Here is a 22,286-nt window from a genome sequence, read left to right as displayed (position 1 = left end):
ATTTCCAAGTCCTGAAGTTGCCAAAGATCATTTGTGAGTGACAGTCTAAAGGTTTTGTTTTAAATAAGAAAAAGAAAGCAAGGAATGTAGAGAAGTGAATGAGAAGTTAATCACTGCTTAAAGTTAGGAGTCCCAACATAAGTCTTGGGTTCTTCTACTTGATCATTCTTTGAAAATGTATGTCGCAAATGACAATGAGTAAGAAGCTTTAGGCCTTTTTGTCTTTTGTTTAGGGCTTTCAAAACAGTCTAAAACGCAGAGTTTTATTAAGGACTTCCTCTTCACTGTTTACAAAAAAAAACACTCTTTAGGTTTAGGTTTTTCGTGTTTTCAGATCCTCCCCTTGTAGCGCCGCTCTTCTGTTCAGTCAAGTTCTTCAATGGTGTGTGGTCCATTTCTACCTATCTGCTGTCGTATTATGACGATTATCTGATTAAATGGTTTTTCTTTTGGTGATTCCAGGCACCGAAGAAGGATAAAGTTCCACCACCGTCCTCAAAGCCGGCCAAATCCGGCGGCGGAAAGCAGAAGAAGAAGGTCGTTTGTTCGTTTTCCATCAAAAAAATCAAATCTTATTTGCATTTGTTTGCTTACGTTCGTTTTATTGATGTCAACAGAAGTGGAGCAAGGGAAAGCAAAAGGAGAAGGTGAACAACATGGTTCTCTTCGATCAAGCTACTTACGACAAGCTTCTCTCCGAAGCTCCCAAGTTCAAACTCATCACTCCTTCCATCCTCTCCGACCGTCTTCGGGTATTTCCACTCCTCAAAGTTTCAAACTTTTCACCAGACGAGATCCAAAGTTTATTGATTTACTCTCTAAAGTTTAGCTCTTTGTGGTGTGGGTTTTGAGCTTTGATTAATCTTTAACTTGATTGGGTTTTTAGATAAAGTTGTCAATGGTCTTAGCTTGAGTTTGTTTATATCTGAAAGCTTTGAAATTTGTTATTGGGGAGTAAATGATCTGATTTTCATATGATTAGAGTGTTAAGTGACCTGATGATCATATTTGTGGTGTTGTGCAGATCAATGGGTCACTTGCTAGGAAGGCCATTAGAGATTTGATGGCTAAAGGAACCATCAGGATGGTCTCTACTCACTCTAGCCAGCAGATTTACACTAGGGCCACCCACAACTAAGTTTCTCGTTTCATTTTGTGTGTTTCCTCTCTCTCTTTTGTCTCAAGTCTTTGACTCGATGTTTAGATGTTGAATCTTTTCCCTTCAATCAAGATTTTCAAGAATGGAGTTTTTAATTGTGCAGTTTTTGTCTTTAAGATAAAATAAAACACAACTGCAATGTGATTACATAGTCTAATAGTGTTGCAGCTAAATGATTTGTTTATATTACAAATAAGTTATTATTCATATATAACTGATAAAATAACGAGACCAACGCTCCTAAGTAGACTTGATGATTTGGGATCTGTCAAAATCGTACATGGTTCGAATTCAACTGAAGCCTGATATCTAGTTCTGGTGCTGTCTCTAAGTAGTAATGATAGCGAGGAGGATCAGGATGGTGGTTTTGTTTTTCCTACCTAAGATCCCGAGCATTCCAGACCATGAGAGAGTCTGTCTTTCTAAGACCATACGGGTTCAAACCGCTCAGAGCCTTCCCCATCAGTGCCATAGCTGCAATACTCGGATACTGTTTCTTCTCCATCTCCTTTTGGTTCTCTGTCTCAAACCTAACATCTTCCCCTTCTGGTTGATCTGTATCCTTCTTCTTGCACCATCTCTGGATCCATGGGTGCTGAAGCGTGACGTCGTCATCGCCTCCCTTGATTTGTGGAGTGTCAGGTTCTTGATTTCTTGGTTGGAGATTGTTGATACCTGACTTCAAGATTTCAAGGAATAGGTTGTTGTTGTTGTTGTTCCCTTCTTCTTCAATCTTCATCAGGCTCTTGGTTTCATCATGTCCGCTGGAATCAAAGGAGTTTCTCTTCAGACGCTTGACCCAATTACTGCTGGCTTCCGGTTCTTGTTCCAACCCCACACGTTTGCAGCCTCTAGAGAGAAAATGGTCCACGTTCATGCTTTGAGTAGCTGAGTTGCTTGTTTCTTCTCCCTGATGCCCATCTACTGAGTTCTCTCCATCCATAACCAGAGGCGGTTCTTCATTCATGTCAGGTATCTCAGTCCTAGGAACGGGCGAATCGCCTTTTCGTCCTTTGCCCTTAGTTGAGGAAGAAGCAATGGAGCCTGCCAAGAATAATTAAATCAGAAATGAGAATAAAGAGAGCAAGCAGCTAATGATAACACAGTTTTCTATATACCAGAGAGATGCATCATCTGAAGTTTATCCATTTCCAAGGTATCAGTCTCCGCAGATGATTCATTCTTCCCTTCTTTGGTATCCTTTGAGCTTTCCAGAGACTCCAGCCTAACTCCTCCTCCTCCTTTATGCTGGTGATGATCTACATTAGGAAACAGATCAAGATACCCACCAAAAATCTTCCCTTTGAGTTTCATGGAGCCCTTCAGTAGCTGAGGATGATGACCATCTTCTTCTGGCAAGTTGATCTCTCCAGAAACTCTCTGAACCGAATCAACCGTTGCGTAAAACCTCACTGGTCTCATCAACTCTAGCAGGTTCTGTGTAGTCTTTTCTTGAACATCGTCATTATACATCCAAGGCATTCTTTTATTAGCAGCCATAGCTTTCGAGCTTGAACCCACATCGTCTTTGGCTTGAAGCTTTGTAGTATTGACCTTGAACATAGGAAACGGCAACACCTCTTTATCTTCAGCCCTAATCAACTCCTTAGAGTCACTACCACTACTCTGATCATAAAACTTCACTTCATTACCTAACTGAGTCCAACGACCTAACCAAGCAGATTCCTTTTTCTTGCTCATTCCTTTGTCAAATCACCTGCAAGCAAAAGTCACTTTCTTTCTCAATTACAATGGATAAACTCATCAAAGCTTCCAGATTTCACCCAAAAAGTCACATTTTGATTCGAATTTCATAAAAACAAAACAAGTGTTGGATGGTTAAACACAAACAAAGGGTCTAAAGATCACATTTTTCAATCAATTCTCAGAAAGAAAGAAAAGACACAAGCTTCACTTTCAGACAAGACATACAAATCGATGCAAGAGATTTGAGATTGTTACCAGAGACGAATAAGTGGAGAGAAACTGTCTTCTTTTTGATGAAGGAGGAAAGAAAGAGAAAAAGAATCAGAGCGAGAAGGCGAATATCACCAAATCCATTTCTACAAGAAGCTGAAACCTCGTATAGTGTCGCATAGCATCTACGAGTACAATTATTTTCTAATTCTTTACAAAATTTCGAAAATTATTTTTAATTGTAAAAGTGACGTGTTCCTTTTCCTGCCATGTCTAATGCAAATGGCGCACAATAAAGATCCGAACAATGAATGTAGTACTGTATACTATACTGTGCATATATCTAGACATTGTTTTGTTGTTCTATCGGTCGGGTTTACCAAACTTTGGTTAACAAATGTTTGAGATACAAAAAATGATAATTACAATCTAAATGCAGCACGAAAGTTGATTATACTATTTTTATTGATTTTTGAACACCTTAAAATTATTAACATCCCACATCGTGTGTGGATGTTGGTTCCTTGGGCAATATATATATATATGATGTGGCAATCCTCCACTCTTAAGCTAACTTTTGGGTGTGAGTTAGACACATCACTAATAAAAATAGGTTTTAAAGAATGTTAATCATTGGAAACGACTTTTAAATAATAACAGAGATAAAAATTTATATTTTAATTTATTACCAAATTATAAAGAACCTTAAAAAAAACACAAACCCATAAAATCTTACGTTACATTATTGGCGAATTAACGAGTTTTTAAATTAACAGACTCTTTACGACAAAAGTTTACGATTTAATAACAACGAATGAACGAGTAAATTTGAGATGAAAATATAATTGCATTGGTGATATAGAAGTTTTGAAAAATACTTTCTTTGTTAATCATTAGTAGTTTCCTACTTATCAAGGATGAAATTTCATATGTAATATATATATATATATATATCATCCCCTATATATTAATTGAAGAACATTTGAAAAGATATAACCTCAATTTTGTATTAATTAAAAAAGGCCCCAATGCATAGGTGGCACTCAATTAGATAGTCAATTACATTCAATTGAAAAATAAGTAGGTCCACATTCGATTTTTATATGTTGTTAGATACATAAGTTGGTCAAACTATATGATATAATGATATGATATGATATTTTCTTTCCTTAAATAAAACCTACGGAATTACCATAAATGACTAATATATATATATGACAATTAATAATTTTAATAATAAAGATTTGATAACAATTTATATCTCCTCCATCATTTTTTGTTTAATTTTATATTATTAAAATAAATTAAACAATCAAATTAGCTATAAAAATAAAATTTAGATTTTTTCGTATATGTTATATTTTGAATTTTTAAAAACGACAATAAATGACTAAAACTATTAAAATTATTATGTTAAAAATTAATGATCAATGGTTTAACATTTTTATTATAAGAAGATACACATGATTTTAAACCATATGAGTAAAAATATCATTTAATAATAAAATAAATATATATATATATATAGATTAAACACTATATACCATAAGATTACATAAATATTTAATATTAAAACTTTCAATGAATTTTCAAGAACATTTATAAATTATAAACTTATTAAAGATTTCAGATTGAAAATTTTGTTATCGATGATTTAAATATTTTGTTATAAAACAATATGAATGATCATAGAACCGTATGATTATAAATTCTTATTTAATAAATAACTATACAAAATATACTATTCTTAGAAAAATAGGTTGGTCCATCTTAACTTATATTACACTTTTTATTAAACTAACTATCGAATTGATAAATGACGTACCAAAAAATGTTTTGCACTTTCCTTAAATAAAAGCTACGAAATTACCTAATATGATTAACGTATATGTGAAAATTAATTATTATGAATAATAAATATTTCATAACAATTTTTGTATCTTAGTTTTTTTTTAATTTTATATTATTAAAATATATTTAAAAATCACATTAAATATATAATAAAAACATTTAATTTTTCTTATATGTTATATTTTGAATTTTTCAAAACGTCTATAAATTATTAGAAATTTGAAGATCCCACTCTGAAAATTTTGTGATCAATAGATTATTTTTTTGTCATAATAAGTTACAAATGATCATAAAATTGTATTAATATGAACTTTTATTTAATATTATAAGAAGATACACATGATTTTAAAACCATATGAGTAAAAAATATCATTTAATAATAAAACATATATATATATATATATAGATTATACTATATACCATAAGATTACATAATATTTTAATATTAAAACTTTCAATGAATTTTCAAAAACATTTATAAATTATAAACTTATTAAAGATTTCACATTGAAAATTTTGTTATCGATGATTTAAATATTCAGTTATAAAATGATATGAATGATCATAGAACTGTATGATTATAAATTCTCATTTAATAAATGACTATATAAAATATACTACTATTCTTAGAAAAATAGGTTGGTTTATTTTAACTTACATTATATTTTTTATTAAACTAACTATCAAATTGATAAATAATCTACCAAATTTTTTTTGCACTTTCCTTAATTAGAAGCTACGAAATTACCTAATATGATTAACGTATATATGAAAATTAATTATTATGAATAATAAATATTTGATAACAATTTTAGTATCTTAGTTTTTTTTTTTAATTTTATATTATTGAAGGATATTAAAAAATCACATTAAATATATAATAAAAACATTTATATTTTTTCTTATATGTTATATTTTGAATTTTTCAAAACGTCTATATATTATTAGAAATTTGAATATTCCCACTCTGAAAATTTTGTGATCAATAGATTATTTTTTTTTTTATAATAAGTTACAAATGATCATAAAATATAACGCATATGAATTTTTATTTAATAAATATTCAAACTAAATATATATATATATATATATATAGATATATATATATATATATATATATATATATATATATATATATATATATATATATAATATATATATATATATATATATATATATATATATACTAATGATTTAAAGCAACAAGATTGGCTGATCAATTTAGTCGTCCAGTTGAAATCTTTCAAAAGTATGAAAGACTAAAGTCAAAGTAAATATGGATTTAGAATAATAGTTATATTTTACTAACCGAAATACCGAAAAAAACCGAACCGAAACCAACCCGATATCCGGATTGAACACCCCTAATCCAAATGAAGCTAAACTATTGTTTTATTCTCCAAAATATAATAAAAATAATAACTTAATCCCGCGCAAGGCGCGGGTCTTATCCTAGTTTCTCTTAAGATTGAAACATAAAAAACTTAAAAATTTCAAATAGAGAATGACGTCCTATGGCAATATCTACGAGTTATGGATGTATAACTCCGACGAAAGGGTGGCGAACAAGGTTCTCAATGGTCTAGAGATATTTTTGTACCATGTGTGTATTACACTAATCACGAATAAAACCAGTAAGATGCCATCTTTTGTTTAGAGTGAAAGAATACAAAAATTTGCTCATAGTGAAACTTTATAAAACCATTTAGTAAATAGATGATTTACACCATAATATTACACATGGTTTTAATATGGAGAAGGTTATGGTTGAAGGTAGGCATGAGACTTTTATCCGAGATCCGGATTCGATCCAAGATTCGATCCGGATCCAATTCGAAAATCCGGATATCCGAAAGGGCCGAATCCAGATCCAGATAGTAAAATATTGGATCCGTCAAAGCCAGATCCAGATATTTTAATTTTTTAGTCCGGATATCCGGATCCGTAAGTTTTATTACTAACTATTTCAAAAATAGTAATATCTATATATAAAAATTAATTTTATTTAATATATTTTCATTTTTATAATAGTATATGTAAAATTTATGTAAATTTTGTAATATTATACATAGAAATAATTAAAAACATTATATATATTAATACTATTTTTTTATTTATTTTAAGGATCTAAATCCAGATCCAGATATCCGCCGGATATTACAATTTTTAGAAGGATATCCGATATCCGGATATCCGAGAACCCCGGATCCGGATAAAAGCAGTAAAATTACGGATCCGTCGGATAAGGATCCGGATCCAGATACTTTAAAATTGCCAGGATACCCGATTCGTCTCATACCAAAGGATGTGATACTTACCAATCACAAATAAGTTGAAAAGATTATATCAATATGATATACAGTTAGAACGATGAGATGACATGCCGAACATATCCAAACGGATAGAGAAGTTAATCATCCATCATATGCAAAAGCGTGGAAATATTTCAATATGCTACATTTTTATTTACTATAAATATTTGAATATTTATCTTGGGTAATGCACATCAAGGTCAACAACTCAAAATGGTCGTGCTGCAGCAGATTCACGTTCTGATGAATGCCAGTCATCCTTTATCGACATATGGATTTAGTCTTGTTGTAATGTCTAGAAGACAATATTTATTGTGGTAAGTAATTTTTACGCCAGACAACTTTTCGTCGGAGATTTGCATTGGAAAGGAATTTGTACTTATTTCTAAGTATTTAAAGTGGCGACTTGATCTTTTCTACAACTTTTGATACAAGAATTCAAAGAGTTATGGTCAACATAGATTTGCACGATTGAGTATTCATTGAAAAAGGATTTTGTGATAATGGGTCTGCACGTTTGAGTTATTGTCAAACTCTAGTCATAATTATAAGATAGGACATCTTTATAGAAATCTAACATCGAATTATACAGTGTGTTAGACAACCAAGTTTTTGTTTCAAAAACATTATCTAACAATGAACATAAGTTTTTATTTCTTAAACTACCATATCAGCAAAAAAAAAACATAAAAATGATTGTTAAACTAGAATTTAAGATACATAAAAGCAAAAACAATATCCCCACGATGGCACAGATCATACTCTAGCTTAGTCTTACAACATATAGTAAGATTATTTTGGTTGGTTCAACATATAGTAAAATTAAATGTTAAAAGTAATACACAGAATACCAAATATCAAAACTACAAATAATTGTTCTCTAAAAATTATTAGCATTAAAATAAATGAAATAGTATATATGAAATCATTTCACATTTCTTGACCATGCTTATTGTCACAATCTCTAATAAATATTTTAATATAATATGTAACATATAAAGTACTCAACAAAATTATAAATTTAATGGAAGAACTTATGAATGTTATTTTTTATTTTTTGTTGAAAATTTCACACAAAAAATAATAATAAAATAAGCACAATATATTAAAAATAAGCAATATCCAAGTAAAATATAAGAAAAATCTAAAAATAAATAATAAAAATATTATATATAACATAGTTAGGAAAAATTAATTTTGCATAAAACAAGAAAGAGGATGCCTATAAAATAGCAAAATTATAATTTTACTCAATATGATGATAAAATTACATTTAAATTTCAGAATACAAAATACTGAATCTATTGAAAATATATATCAAATTTTTATAGTCAAAGAAAAAACCTCATATATGTAAGTAGATATAGCAAATCCCAAATTTACATGTGATTGCATTAGTGTGATTGTTCTATTGTAGACTTAATCCAAATTTACATTGATCACACATCATCTTTAGTTAATAATGTGAGTTCCTCAATAATATATCATTAGTATCAGAAACAATATACACATATATTGAAAAAAAAAATTTGATCAATTGATAAAAAAACTTGAATAGACAGTTAGAAACATTAAATATTTTGTTTGAGAATATGAATAATAATTTTTGATGACTCATTTGATGTATTCTTATATTTGATAATCCAAACTTTTTCAAAACTTGCAGGGTGAATATTTTTCAGATATGGAAGGAGAAGAAAGCCAAGTTTAGTGTGTTCCCACTTTTGGCTACATTGTTGAAAGTGACATGTGGTTTATTTACGGCATCTTCCATCCAGGAAACATCATGGTGATTCTGAGTAATGGCTTTGGAATAGTGATGACTTTCTAAAAACTGTTTACCTTTAGCATTTATGTTATGTAAAAAGATAATATCACATATTTTTTCCTTAATAATGATTTACATCAATCATATTTTGATGTTATTGTAAACTAACTTTAATCTAATAAAACAAAATCAGATTTTGAAAATAACATTTACTTAATAAGTAATTTACAGAAAATGTTATTGAAAATTAAGATGTAACTAGAGATTTTATTAAATATATTTTTGTCTTTTACTAAAAATTAACCAACCAAAACTATTGTCTATTTATTTAAAATATTACTGGATTTTGACCCGCGCTTTAAAAGCGCGGGTTTTTCTTAGGATTATATACAAAATTTGTGAATTGATATTTTGAAAATATTGTAAATTATTATGTTACAAAATCATACGATATCAAAAAGATAATTTATTTAAATTATATAATTCATGAATTAGTTTATTCAAGATTTTGTATGTATTTTTTTTGTTCAAATATATGTACACTCTTATATAACTCTCTCTTAGGTATGAGCATTTTACCAAACCTGTAAGTTGTTAAAATGCTTTGATGAAAATACTAATTTGTTATATTTTTGTGATGAAAACACGGACTCATTTAAATAATAGATATCTAATATATGGTTCATTAAAGTCTTGTTATATGAGGTATAATGTTGGTTTATAATAATTTCATACCATCATTCGATACAAACATATTATATAAACATTACTAATAGAAACAATGGTTCATACAAAACCTACGTACATATTTAAAAGGCTATAGGTCGACAGTTTATATTATAATATTTAAAGTCAATAAACAGTAATATGTTTTATTTAAATGTAGGAGATTTTTATTTGGTTGCTATAAAATAGGTTGCTTATAAGATTTAGTTATATATAATAGGTTGGACTAAAAAATGAAAGAGTCCAACAACTTTATTTAAGTAGATTTTTTTAAAATGTTTCTCTTTTAATAGTATAGACTAGATTTTGACCCGCGCTTAGAAAGCGCGGGTTTATTTTTGAAATTAAATACATTTTTCTTATATAAGAGATAATGTATAGGGTTGAGTACATTTACCCGAGTACATTGAACCGTACCAAACTGAGAAAAAACTCAAAATTAAGCTGAATTTCATAATAATCGAGCATAGAAAAATATAAACCAAAGTAAGGACCAAATGAATACTTAAAATTTAAACTACAAATTATATACCTATTAAACATAACTACACCATTAAAAGTTTATACTATTAATAGATTATATGTGGTAATGATCACATTTGAATAATTATCATATATTCATATGGATTTATTGTTAGAGCAATTATATAATAGATTATGAAAAAATAATAAATGAATTCATTTAAATTATGTAAAGTATTTATATAGTTAGAGAAATATAAGTTAAGACCAAATAAATAGTTAAGTCTAATGAAATGGTCCAACAACCTTGTTTAAGTAGATTTTTTAGGAGTGATTCCCTTTTAATAGTATAGATAATCACCAGATTTTGTGAAAATTTTAAGCCACAAGATTTCTTAATAGCTATAAACCATAATTAAATCACATTATAGCTAACCTTTTTAAATCGTGTTTGTTTCGTATTTACCACGGAGAACAAACAGTGTATGTATAAACAGTAAGTATCCAGTTTCTTAAAGATTTATAGCTTTTAATTAATTCAACTTGCATGAAAACTTCACATGGCACAGGGGCGAATCTAGACACAAAAGCACTGGGGAAACATACTCACCAACATTTTATAAAAGGAAGAGAAACAAGTGGACCGATGCATGCATATTGGAGATCAACCTTATTAACTTTGAAAGAATCAAAGATCAAGCTTAACCGGGTATTTGTCAATGCAATGTTCCCAAGGACTATTAACCGAAGGGTTAACATCGCGTAAAGCCACCCACACCGCACTGTTACACTTAAAACCTGAACCTAAAGCAATCTGCCAAGCTTTGTTCCCTTTCTTCATCCTACCTTTAGCCTCCGTATAAGCCAACTCATACCAAATAGAGCTCGAAGAAGTATTACCAAACCTATGCAAAGTCGATCTCGATGGCTCCACGTCAACCGGAGATAGCCCCAAGCTTTTCTCGAGCTCATCGATCAGAGCTCTCCCACCCGCGTGGATACAAAAATGATCAATGGCACGCTTAAAATCCGGAACATAGTGTTTAATCTTGTCGTCGAAGTACTTCTTGCGTAAATAAGTCTTGAAAAAGAGGAGCTTCTCGCTCATGGGAAGAACCAATGGACCCAAAGTGGCTATGTTTTTGGTAATAGTCCTCCCAGCAACAGAGGTTATGTCTTTGGTTAATGAGATTCCGGTTTTGCCCTTATCATCATCTTCTTGCTGCACACATCTAAAAGATTTGTCATCCGCTCCGGTGTGTGTCCGAACCGTGTGGAGCAGTTTATACTTGGAACGTCTTCTGTCTTCAGACTTGTTAGAGAGCAATATCGCGGCTCCACCGAGACGAAACAAGCAGTTGGCGACAATCATAGATTTGTTGTCGCCTGCGTACGCGTTACGGCTGATATTCTCTGTGCTCACCACAAGAGCGTAAGTGTTCTTGTGAACTTGCAACAAGTCCTTAGCGAGATCGATGGCGATGACGCCTGCGCTGCATCCCATACCGCCGAGATTGATGCTTTTGATGTTGCTCCTAAGCTTGTACTTGTTCACCACCATCGCTGAGAGCGAAGGAGTCGGGTTAAACGTGCTGGAGTTGAGGATGATTATACCTATCTCGCGCGTGTTGACTTTGGTGTTGGTTAAGAGATTGTCTATGGCGTCGAAGATGACTTGTTCTGTCTCTTCACGTGCCGCCGCCATGTTCTGGAGAGGTGGAACGCTATGAAGTGCATTAGGAAGGTAGGTCTCTTCCCCCAGGCCTGAACGTTCAAGAACCCTATAAAAGAAGTCCAAAGACGACTCCTCGCCCAGTAATCTTAGAGAAGGATTTATTTCTAGATTCTTTTTGATATTATCTCTGATCATTTGGACTGTGATCTTTTGATGCGCAGGAGGAAGATGGCAGGAGTAATCAACGAGGTAAACAGGTCTAGGTCGGGTCAAGATATATACGGTTGACCCGAATGTGAAAATTGCAAAGACAATGGTTAGAGTTTGGAGGTTGTGTTGGAGATGGAACCAGAGATTGTGGAAATCTTCTTGGGTTAGGCTTGATGCTTTAGTGGCCACTAGTGCTATTAATGGGAGAAAGAAGAGCTTGAAAAAGTGGGTTATGAGGTAATGGTAAAGAAGCTTTACGTTAGCCATTAGAGAGTATGCGTGAACAAAGAAAGAAAGAATGGGTAGGTACGCTCTTTCTATCTTATCTCTTATTTCTGCACTCTGCTTCTAGCTATATTCACATGCAAATACTTATAGAGATGAGCATGCAAAACCTGCAAATATTATATTTTGTATATGACATGTTCAGGAATCTTCAAATTGCATTTACTCTACCAGAAACGTAATCAAGATGATTTTCACTGAGGCTTATATAGTATATAAACTTGATATATTCAAAGTAAAGTAATAATATAAAATTGTATGCATTTGTGAGTTATTTGAAATTGCTACACAAATTTCTTTGGGGGAGTGTTTTGAAACCCGACCCAACCTCCTCTCCCTGGTCGAATCGGTAAATCCGGTTTGGGTTTTAGAAAAAATCTATTATTTAAAAATCTATTATTTAAAAATCTATTAAAACCCACAAAAACCGTTAAAGCCGAAATTCGGCTACCGATTGAACTACTGGTTGAACCATAACATAACTTTTAATTATTTTTTTTAGATTTTTCGGTTACATTATTAGAATATGTTTTGTATTCTAATTAAGAAGTTAAGTTTTTAGTTTTAAAAAATAAATAACAAGATCATGTGGATTATGAATATATTTTGATGTGATTTGGCATTAGTTTATTTTTTATCGATTATTTATTACAATTTTATGTTTTACTTTTGGCATATTATAGATTTTAAGTTTCATTTTATTGTTCATATTTGACATTTAAATAATTATAGAATTCAAGTCTTGATATACTATTATTATATGTCACAATTCTTAACTTGTTATGAAATTGTTAAATAGTCTATTTTTTGTTGATATTTTGTATGTGAAATGAAAAAAAAACTATAGTTAAGTATTTTTCCAAATGTTTTTTAAACATAAAAAAATTCTTATATTTTTTAATAACTAATATATTATTATATAACAAAACTAATTGATTTATTAATCTTTGGTTTGTCCTTGGTCGACCTGGTAAGTTATCTGATTCAGAGTCCGAGTCGGATTTCAAAAATACTGCTTGGGGGTCAAAAACTAATTTTGACCAAATATTTCACTAATTCACTTCAGTTTAGACAAAATTAGTAATCTATTAAATTTTGGACCACATCACATATCTTCTTACCTCAGCCACTAGATGATTTTGATGTAAGGGCGGATCTCCTTTCCAAATTATCTCGTTTCCAAAGTTCTCTCGTTTTCCATGTAAATTCTTTAATTTCGGCGTTTTCCAAATTCTTTAATTGAGTCAATAATACATGGATTTTGACGTAAAAAAAGTAGATGATTTTGATGTTATACGGATTTATAGTTATATTATAAAACGGTAAAGGCAGTGTGATTAGTCACGTGGTTTTGTTCTAGTACACAACGGTAGAATACTAACGAATCCCAAAAACACGAAAGAGCATAATATGTTGAGGGTTTTATGCCCAGTGCACATGTTCCCACGCTGTTTTTTCTTGTATGGGAAGTTAAACACTCTAGCCTTAAAAAACCTATTTCTTTCTTGTCTGTCAAGAAATTTAGGTTTAAACAAGTAATTTTGTTATCTTCCGAGAAGTTGTGTCCTCAGTTTCATCAAACTAATCTTTAAAATCCTATTTATTTCCTTCTCCTTTTTTTAGGAACCAAAAAGGACCCATAAGGCATGCAGTGGCTGTATCGAGGCGTACGGCGAAAGAATAGAACCTCCGGTGCTTTGTGGAATTGTTGCCAAATCCAAAACAAGAAATTAATGCAGACAGAGTAAGAAGTAAACTATGACTAGTCACAATGACACCAAAACAATGGTTAGCGTTTGCCATTCGGATTTCAGATGGGTTTAATCGGATAATAGGTGTATAATTGCAAATGCTATTTTAAGTAATTGAACTTGATTTTCACTCTTTAAATATTACAGTTAGTTTGACATAGATAGTTTATGTGGTTTAATGATTTTTTTTGGAACACATAATGATTCAAATAGTTAAATTAGACAGTTTAATGATGAACTTGACAGTCTGAGATAGGGGATAAAATCCGAATGACATAACCAAAAAATCTGATTCATTATCTGATCTAAAACGTAAAAAATACACAGACATATACAAAACATATCTGAACTTGATGTGTTATTAACTGAATCCGAACGAATAACCCAAAAATCCGAAATAATAGTCAATATAAATATTTGAAACATACATATATGTTTCAAATGATCACTCCAATGTTTATTTTGATATGTTATATAAAATAAGTATTAAAACTTAAATATATACTATAAATATCCAATTACCTTATAAATACGTATTTCATAATTTACTCTTTAAAATAACATGTCTACTTTATCTATAAAGTACTCCTTCTGTTCCTAAAATATCCATATTCTAGAGAAAACCTTTGTTTCAAAAAGATACATATCTTATATTTCCAATGTAATTTTTGTCAACTAATAATGATAAATTGTGAACTTCAAAAATATTATTTGCATTTCTTAAAATCGTACTGATTTTAAAATATAAGAAATATAAAATTACAAAATCTATGCATTTATAGCTAAGTTTTATATGTTTTATTAAAAAGTGTGAAAATTCTAAAATATGAATCTTTTAGGAACAGAGAGAGTAATATACATATTGATTAAAAACTATTTTCCCTTGTGTTTATGCATGATTCAACACTTTGTTGTTATTTTATCAACTTGATGTATGTTGAATTATCTTCTATTCAGTTTAGGTGTTTTTCTTATTTTTTCTTTTGAATTTTATCTTTTACTTCAGATACATCCGAACTGGACCGATATAACTCAAAGCTGAAAAATATACGGTTTACTTATACGTTTAAGATTTATTAAAAATTAAAACTGAATCCGAAGAGTTATTATCTAAACCCGGTCTGTATTTATAAATTATTAGAGTGGAACCTAGGAAAATGAGAAAATTTGAAATAATCTATCCATACTTGAATGGATAACCGAATACCCAAACCTAAACCTAGTCTGAGAGGTATCACCAGTCGACTAGAAAACACAAGACTACTCTCTCGTGTGTCAGCTCAGAAGTTCTCCCGTTTCCACTATCTATTTCTGGTAATGTCTCTACACTTTCTCTTGAATTATGAAATTCAAGGTTCTTCACTTGTTTGATCAGTAGCTACGATTAATTTTGCTGTCTTAATCAAAGATTCTTCTGTTTTTATTGTTTTCAGAAATTTGTGGCTCTTCTCTTGCTTAAAAAAAAATTCAAGTTTAGGTTATTGATTCACGACACTGAGAGTTTCTATGCTTTTTATGACATGCAATGTTAGGTTCTTGTTTGATCCTTGTATTATACGTTTCTCTGTTTCCTTTGAAGAGATTCATGTTTAGTTATATGATTCAGTTTAATTGTAGGTTTTGGCTCATGTTTTAGTTTTCATGGATGAGTCCTTCCAATAAAAAAATTAGGTTTTTTTTCTGAAGACAAACTTTCTCGTCAACTATAATGAATTATTCTTAACTACCAGAGATTTATGATCGTGAAGAGTTTGACTAGAGCTGGTAGGTTAATATCTGATCGTGTTCAATGCAATTTACGTGAGATATCCATATGGTTAGTGGTACAAGATTACTCATTGTGGAATATGATATTTATAGGTTGGTTACTACTTATGTAGACTATGTATAATTTTCTTAGTCTCTTTCCTTAGAGACTGTAGATTGTTGTGTTGAACCCCAAATTGCATCCTGCTAAAAAAGGGGTTGTGTTGTGTTCTTTTCTTTGTTTTCAATAGTTTTACGAAGATTCACCACCCCTTTTAATATCGATGATAAGAGGACAAATAAAGAGCGATCAGTGTCTTCTTCTTCTTCTTCACAAGACAGTGGCGATGTCGTCTCGACTTCTGAGGATGCCGTATACAGCGAGAAGTTTGATTTGACCAATAACAGCTTACGTGATCACTACGCTAAGCTGAAAACCTCCTCTGAGAAACCGATTGTTGAAGTCGAGACTGTGACAAACAAAGATAGCAGCAAGATGACTACAACGGGGTTGAGAAAGGATGGTAAAGTCTCTCGTTCCGTGAGCGGAACTACTACTTGTGAGTTGTGACGTTGATTTGGAAGCTGTTGAGGGGAATAACGGACGTACCTTTAAAGATTTCGGTGGGATTAAAACAGTGTTGGATAAATTGGAGACTGATGTTCTGTTCCCGCTTCTCAATCCTCGACCGTTTGATAAGATGAATGTGAAGCTACGAACAGGCTTGAGGCTATTGATGCTGCTCTGAGGAGAAATGGGAGATTTGATTGTGAGATTGCTCTTGGCCTTCCGGATGTAGATGCGAGGGCTCAGATACTCTCTGTTGTGGTCCAAAGACTTAGACTTGAGACATGGTAGGTTTGGGAACCTTGTGTATGTACCTCTACCCACCGCGGATGAGCGTGCTTCAATCCTTAAAGCTATGGGAAAGAAGAAACCCGTAGATCCAGTGTTGACCTGGATGCCATTGCGAGGATAAACTGTGAAGGTTTCAGCGGAGCTGATCTGGCTAACCTGGTGATTTTTTTTTGTTTTCTTGAATCATTAGATGACTGGTGTTCTGTAATGTGTGAATGATTCTGATGGTTTGGTTTGAATTTGGAAGGTGGACAAAAGTTATACACGTGGCAATAGAGGAGAAATTTATTTCTATTGAGTCGTCTGAAGGTGATGGTGTTATTGATTGTACCATCAAGGTGACTCATTTTCAGCAAGCCGTCTCCTTGGTCTCACCGTCTGTGAGCAAACAGGTTACGATGCTCTTCTCTCTCTTTGTTTTCACTAATTTGAAGCTCTCGTTGAATTTTAAATTGAAACTCACTGTGTTTGTGGTTGTGCAGCAAATAAAACACTACGAGAGGCTACGAGAAATGCTACAAAGACGCGGTTGAAGGAACAACAACGAACAAGTCACCATAAGATCATTTTTTACCCTTGAGTAATAAAAACATTTTCTTACAATAATTGTTTACAAAATCCCATTTTTCCCAGGACGTAGAATACCATTTTATTAATATATGAACACGTAATTTCCCCTTTATATATACTCAAACGCTTTTCAGCATGTCTCATCAACCCTATAAACACACTAAAATCACACAAGTCTCTATAGCACAAAACCGGTTCGAAACCTAAAGAACATGATGCTTCGTGGGTTTGGTCTTGTGTGACTTGTTCATGGTAGTTAACAAAGCCTACGCTTAGAGAGTTTGCGGTCAGTAAATTGTATAAGTTAATAAAAAGCTACTTAAAAGCTTTTCTTAGAAAACTTTTTTTTGGTCAAGTTTCTTAGAAAACTAAAGTACATTTTCTCAAGAAAAACAAATAAATCGTAAGTACACTTTTAGCAGAACCGATCTAAACCAGTGCCCCCGTGAATTTAGATCATTGAGATTTTTAGTTGACCAGTACATAGTGTATGGCTAAATCTTAGTGAAAGTTCGTTGGTTGGATCATTTGGGAACCTTTTTCAACTGGTGGTAACAAAAGAAAAAAAAAAGCATTTTTTCTTCAACTAGAAAAATTAGAGAACTTTATTTTCTTTTCTCATTTCTAGAATGAAGATTTGGTTTAATTGCATAACATGTGACCACCCAATAATACGATGTGGTAGTTGGAACAAGTCAAATAATTCATATCATAACTTATTATAAATGTTATTTAAAAAACGGTTTTAAATTTATGTTTATGTGAGTAGGTATTATTTCAATAAACACATAAAAATTACCTCATTAAAAAAATGAATATAATATTTATTTCTTTAGTTGGAAGAATATATTACCTCATTTTCTCAAGAATGCCGAATTTAGTACATGAATAATATATCATTCCTTAAAAATCCAAAATATTAATTTTGAAACAAATAAAGAAAGAGAAAGGGAACTTTTGTTCCCAGCGTGTTCTACAGAAACTGGCAACTGGCTTCACCTAAAATCAAACCAAACAATAAAAGGACATCACCTGTAATGTAACTATATATGTTTTAAATTTAATGCAAACAAATAAATAAAAGTCTAGTACTAATAATTTTTCTTTCATCATTGTGCGTATCATTACATTACTGATTATGGAGTATTAAAATCCATGTTAATTAGTGTCTTCAAAAAAAAGAGAGAGGACTGTCACAGTCTTCCATTTGTTTTCTCAGTGATCTCGATCTTCTCCTCTCTCTCCAAGTTTTTTCACAAATCCTTATTTTTTTTCAGTTTTTAAAGATTAGTGATATTCTAATTAGGATTTTAAAGTCTCTGTAATTGGGATCCAGACACAGACTAAAACCACTTCGACATCTGTCTCTGTCTCAAAATCCAACATTGTAGTGATACGATGTTGGAGAGTGGAAAATGAGCAATGGTTGATCATCACAGAAGCTCATTGTTCTTGTTCTTGTTCTTGTTCTTGTCTTTATTGTGTTTGCTCGACTTAGTTGTAGTTGCTTCGAAATCACGAACTCGATACGACGAGCGTCTCACTCTACTCCGTCTCAGGTCCACTCTCGGCCTACGAGGAACCGACTGGCCAATCAAACGCGACCCTTGCCGTCTCTGGAGAGGGATACAATGCAACAGCAACGGAAGCATCGTCGGGATCAACATCTCAGGCCTCAGGAGGACGAGACTCGGCAAACAAAACCCGCGGTTCTCCGTTGATCCGCTCCTCAACCTCACCAGCTTAGCTTACTTCAACGCCTCTGGATTCTCGCTACCTGGCTCTCTCCCCGATTGGTTCGGTCTTACGACTACATTGCGTGTCTTGGATCTCAGTTCTTGTTCAGTTACTGGCGCTGTCCCCGTGACGCTCGGTTACCTAACTACCTTGAGGAGTTTGAACCTCTCTCGTAACGGTTTAACCGGTTCGGTTCCGAGCAGTTTAGGAGGTTTGTTGAGTATATCCGAGATTGATCTTTCTGATAACTACCTCGCTGGTCCCATCCCTCCTGGTGTTGGATTGTTATCGAAGCTTATGTATCTGAACCTCTCCAGCAATAGCTTCTCTTCTTCGATTCCTCCGGAGATAGGTGACCTCGTGGATCTTGTTGTTCTTGATCTCAGCATTAACTCGTTGTCTGGTTCGGTTCCTAAAGAGTTTAGGAAGCTAACGAATGTTCAGAAGATGGTGATTAGTGATAACCTCTTGAGTGGAACCTTACCACCTGATTTGTTTGGTGCTAATAGCAAACTTGAGAGTTTAGTTCTCAGAGAAAATAGCTTCTCCGGGAATCTACCTGATGCGTATTGGTTCTTGCCTATGTTAAAGATTCTAGACGTTGCTAAGAACAACTTCACAGGAATGCTACCAAACTCTACCTCTGGTCCGAACCAGATCAATGCAGTGGCGGTTGATATCTCCTCGAACATGTTCTACGGCGAGCTCACAGGGATTCTCACAAGGTTCAGCACCATGGACCTCTCTGGTAACTTCTTTGAAGGCAAGGTTCCAGATTACGTGCTGAGAGCAAACGCGTCTGTCACAAGAAACTGTTTGCAAAACGAGAAGAGACAGAAGTCTTCAGAAGATTGTTCGTCGTTCTACACATCTAAAGGACTAGAGTTTGATGATACTTCGGAGAAGGCTTCTTCAGGGATAAGCCGCAGGACTGTGATTATACTAGCAGTAGTTGGTGGAGGAATTGGTTTTATTCTGATATTCATTCTCTTGCCTATTCTTGTGGCTTTATGGATACGTCGAAGAGGGAACAGTGATAGGCCTACTAAACATTTAAATGAAACTTCACAGCCACCTAAAGGAGGAGCACAGACTTTTGATCTGTCGCGTCTTGGGAACGCGTTTGCGTTTGAGCAGCTTCTCCAAGCTACAGAGGAGTTCAATGACGCGAATCTGATCAAACATGGCCACTCCGGGAGTTTGTTCCGTGGGGTTTTGGATAACGGAACACAAATTGTTATAAAAAAGATCGATATGAAGGGAGGAAAAAACGAAGGGTACTATGTATCAGAGCTTGAGGTGTTGAGTAAAGCTGGACATCATCAGAGGCTGGTTCCTTTGCTTGGACACTGCTTGGAGAATGAGAGCCAGAAGGTTCTGGTGTACAAGTTCATGAGGAACGGTGACTTGGCTAGCTCTTTGTTTAGGAAGTCGGATAACGAAGGTTTGAAGTCTTTGGATTGGATAACGAGGTTGAAGATTGCTCTTGGTGCAGCTGAGGGATTAGCTTATTTGCATCACGAGTGTTCTCCACCTCTAGTTCATAGGTACATTGATACTTGTTGCTGTATTGTCTAGTAAGTAAGCACAAAAGCGAAAGTAACTCGTGTGTGTGTGTTCAATGTTGCTTAGGGATGTGCAAGCAAGTAGCATACTACTTGATGATAAATTTGAGGTACGTCTCGGAAGCCTAAGCGAAGTATATGCTCAAGGTGATGTTTATCAAAGCAGGATCTCTCGTTTACTTCGGTTACCACAGTAAGTTCTCATTTACATTAATTAAACTCTGTATGATGATGTCTCGTCACTTTCAAGTTTAACTTATGCTCCTCCCGCTTCTTTTCCCTCTCTTGCAGATCGACTGAAGCATCCTCTTCAGGTATGTTTGCGATATAAACTAAAGTCTTCTAGTTTTTGAAGTATACATGTGTGCAACAGTTTAGTTGCTTCTTGTCCTATGTTACATTAAAAGTTATCAGGGCCGGCTCTTAGATTTTGGGGACTGTAAGCAATTTAATAAATGTGTCAATAAAAAAAAATTTGGGGTCTTTGTCTATGTAATTCTTCAAAAAAAATTAGGTTAGAGGCGTATGTTTCATTCGGTTTTGCACAGGACCGGCCCTGTAGTAACAATGTAACATGTGTTTAAGGTCTGAAACTAAGAAGCCAAATCTATTAGGATTCTTTGAAGCAATGTGATTGAATGGGTTACCTCTCATCAGGTGCAGCAAATGCAACATGCGCCTATGATGTCTACTGCTTTGGCAAAGTGTTACTTGAGCTAGTCACGGGGAAGCTCGGGATCAGCTCGCCAGACAACGCAGAAGCAAAATCCTACATGGAAGAAGCTTTGCGATACATAAGCACAAACGAGAAGGAGCTAGTGACCAAGATCTTAGATCCGTCGTTAATGGTGGACGAGGATCTTCTAGAAGAAGTATGGGCGATGGCTATCATCGCAAAGTCATGCCTAAACCCGAAACCAACAAGACGGCCGTTGATGAGACACATTGTGAACGCGCTTGAGAATCCGTTGAAAGTAGTGAGAGAGGATAACAGCTCTGGCTCGGGAGGGTCTTCACGTTTGAGAACAAACTCGTCGAGAGGGTCGTGGAACGCTGCTATATTTGGGAGCTGGAGGCAGAGCGCGTCGGAGGTTCAAGCTGGAGGAACAACAAGTGGTGGTGGTGGTGGTAATGGAAACTCGGGGTCGCAAGGGAGTAGTGGAAGGAACAATAACAATGGGAACTCTTCGTCGAGAAGACGGCATTCTAGTGAGATTGTGCCTGAACCTGCTGGTTACGGTGGAGATGTATAAGTGCTTATGGGGAGAGTTAAAGAGGATAACGTTTAATGATTCGTTCATCGATTCTTTGTGTTGATAATAACCAAAGCCCCTCACATACTGCATTATGTTAGAGGGGAGAATACGGGGTTTTATCATTTTTTATTTATAGATTTATCATTCTTTTCTCTCTTTTACTGTCTTTTTTAAAAAAAAATTTTAAGTTTAGATTATTATTATTTAGATCATTATTATTGTAAATTGTAATTCATGGAGGTTGGGTTTTCTGGGGTTCTTTCTTATTGAAGGCCGGGAAAAAGAAGGTGAATGTGTGGTTTCGTTTAAATGTTTCAGTTCCACTTTTTATCCTGCGTTTTGATTGGATCTGATCTTATGTGGATTAAAGTAATAGTTAGACCTTTTTGATTTCATGTGGGAAGCTTCAGAATATATTTGGACGAAACAAAAAAAAA

The 22,286-nt window shown here is 33.2% G+C and overlaps 4 protein-coding genes across 4 annotated transcripts; 2 read left to right on the top strand and 2 right to left on the bottom strand.

Moving 5' to 3' along the window:
• The first annotated feature begins 129 nt into the window (after nt 1–129).
• On the top strand, nt 130–1,261 carry LOC103860450 (40S ribosomal protein S25-3). Its single transcript, XM_009138051.3, has 4 exons — nt 130–382; nt 463–537; nt 618–752; nt 1,025–1,261. The coding sequence occupies exons 1-4, from the start codon at nt 380–382 to the stop codon at nt 1,136–1,138; spliced, it is 327 nt and encodes a 108-aa protein (XP_009136299.1). The 5' UTR covers nt 130–379; the 3' UTR covers nt 1,139–1,261.
• Nucleotides 1,262–1,282: 21 nt separating this feature from the next.
• Nucleotides 1,283–3,372, bottom strand: LOC103860448 (F-box protein At2g16365). The gene is made up of 3 exons (XM_009138050.3): nt 3,122–3,372; nt 2,278–2,876; nt 1,283–2,203 (listed from the first exon to the last, which is right to left on the bottom strand). The coding sequence occupies exons 2-3, from the start codon at nt 2,858–2,860 to the stop codon at nt 1,536–1,538; spliced, it is 1,251 nt and encodes a 416-aa protein (XP_009136298.1). The 5' UTR covers nt 2,861–2,876; nt 3,122–3,372; the 3' UTR covers nt 1,283–1,535.
• A 6,161-nt stretch (nt 3,373–9,533) lies between these two features.
• Nucleotides 9,534–17,890, bottom strand: LOC103860447 (3-ketoacyl-CoA synthase 18). The gene has a single exon (XM_033289016.1). It carries the CDS (start codon nt 12,345–12,347, stop codon nt 10,884–10,886), a length of 1,464 nt encoding a protein of 487 aa, XP_033144907.1. The 5' UTR covers nt 12,348–17,890; the 3' UTR covers nt 9,534–10,883.
• Nucleotides 17,891–18,168: 278 nt separating this feature from the next.
• Nucleotides 18,169–22,159, top strand: LOC103860446 (probable LRR receptor-like serine/threonine-protein kinase At2g16250). Its single transcript, XM_009138048.3, has 4 exons — nt 18,169–20,575; nt 20,661–20,786; nt 20,885–20,907; nt 21,251–22,159. Exons 1-4 carry the CDS (start codon nt 18,714–18,716, stop codon nt 21,844–21,846), a joined length of 2,607 nt encoding a protein of 868 aa, XP_009136296.2. The 5' UTR covers nt 18,169–18,713; the 3' UTR covers nt 21,847–22,159.
• Nucleotides 22,160–22,286: the final 127 nt, after the last annotated feature.

This window comes from Brassica rapa, chromosome A03 (assembly GCF_000309985.2).
Source record: "Brassica rapa cultivar Chiifu-401-42 chromosome A03, CAAS_Brap_v3.01, whole genome shotgun sequence".
In the NCBI taxonomy this organism is placed as follows: Eukaryota; Viridiplantae; Streptophyta; class Magnoliopsida; order Brassicales; family Brassicaceae; genus Brassica; species Brassica rapa.
The sequence above is the reverse complement of the archived record's forward strand: the minus strand, read 5'-3'. Positions and strand labels throughout refer to the sequence as shown.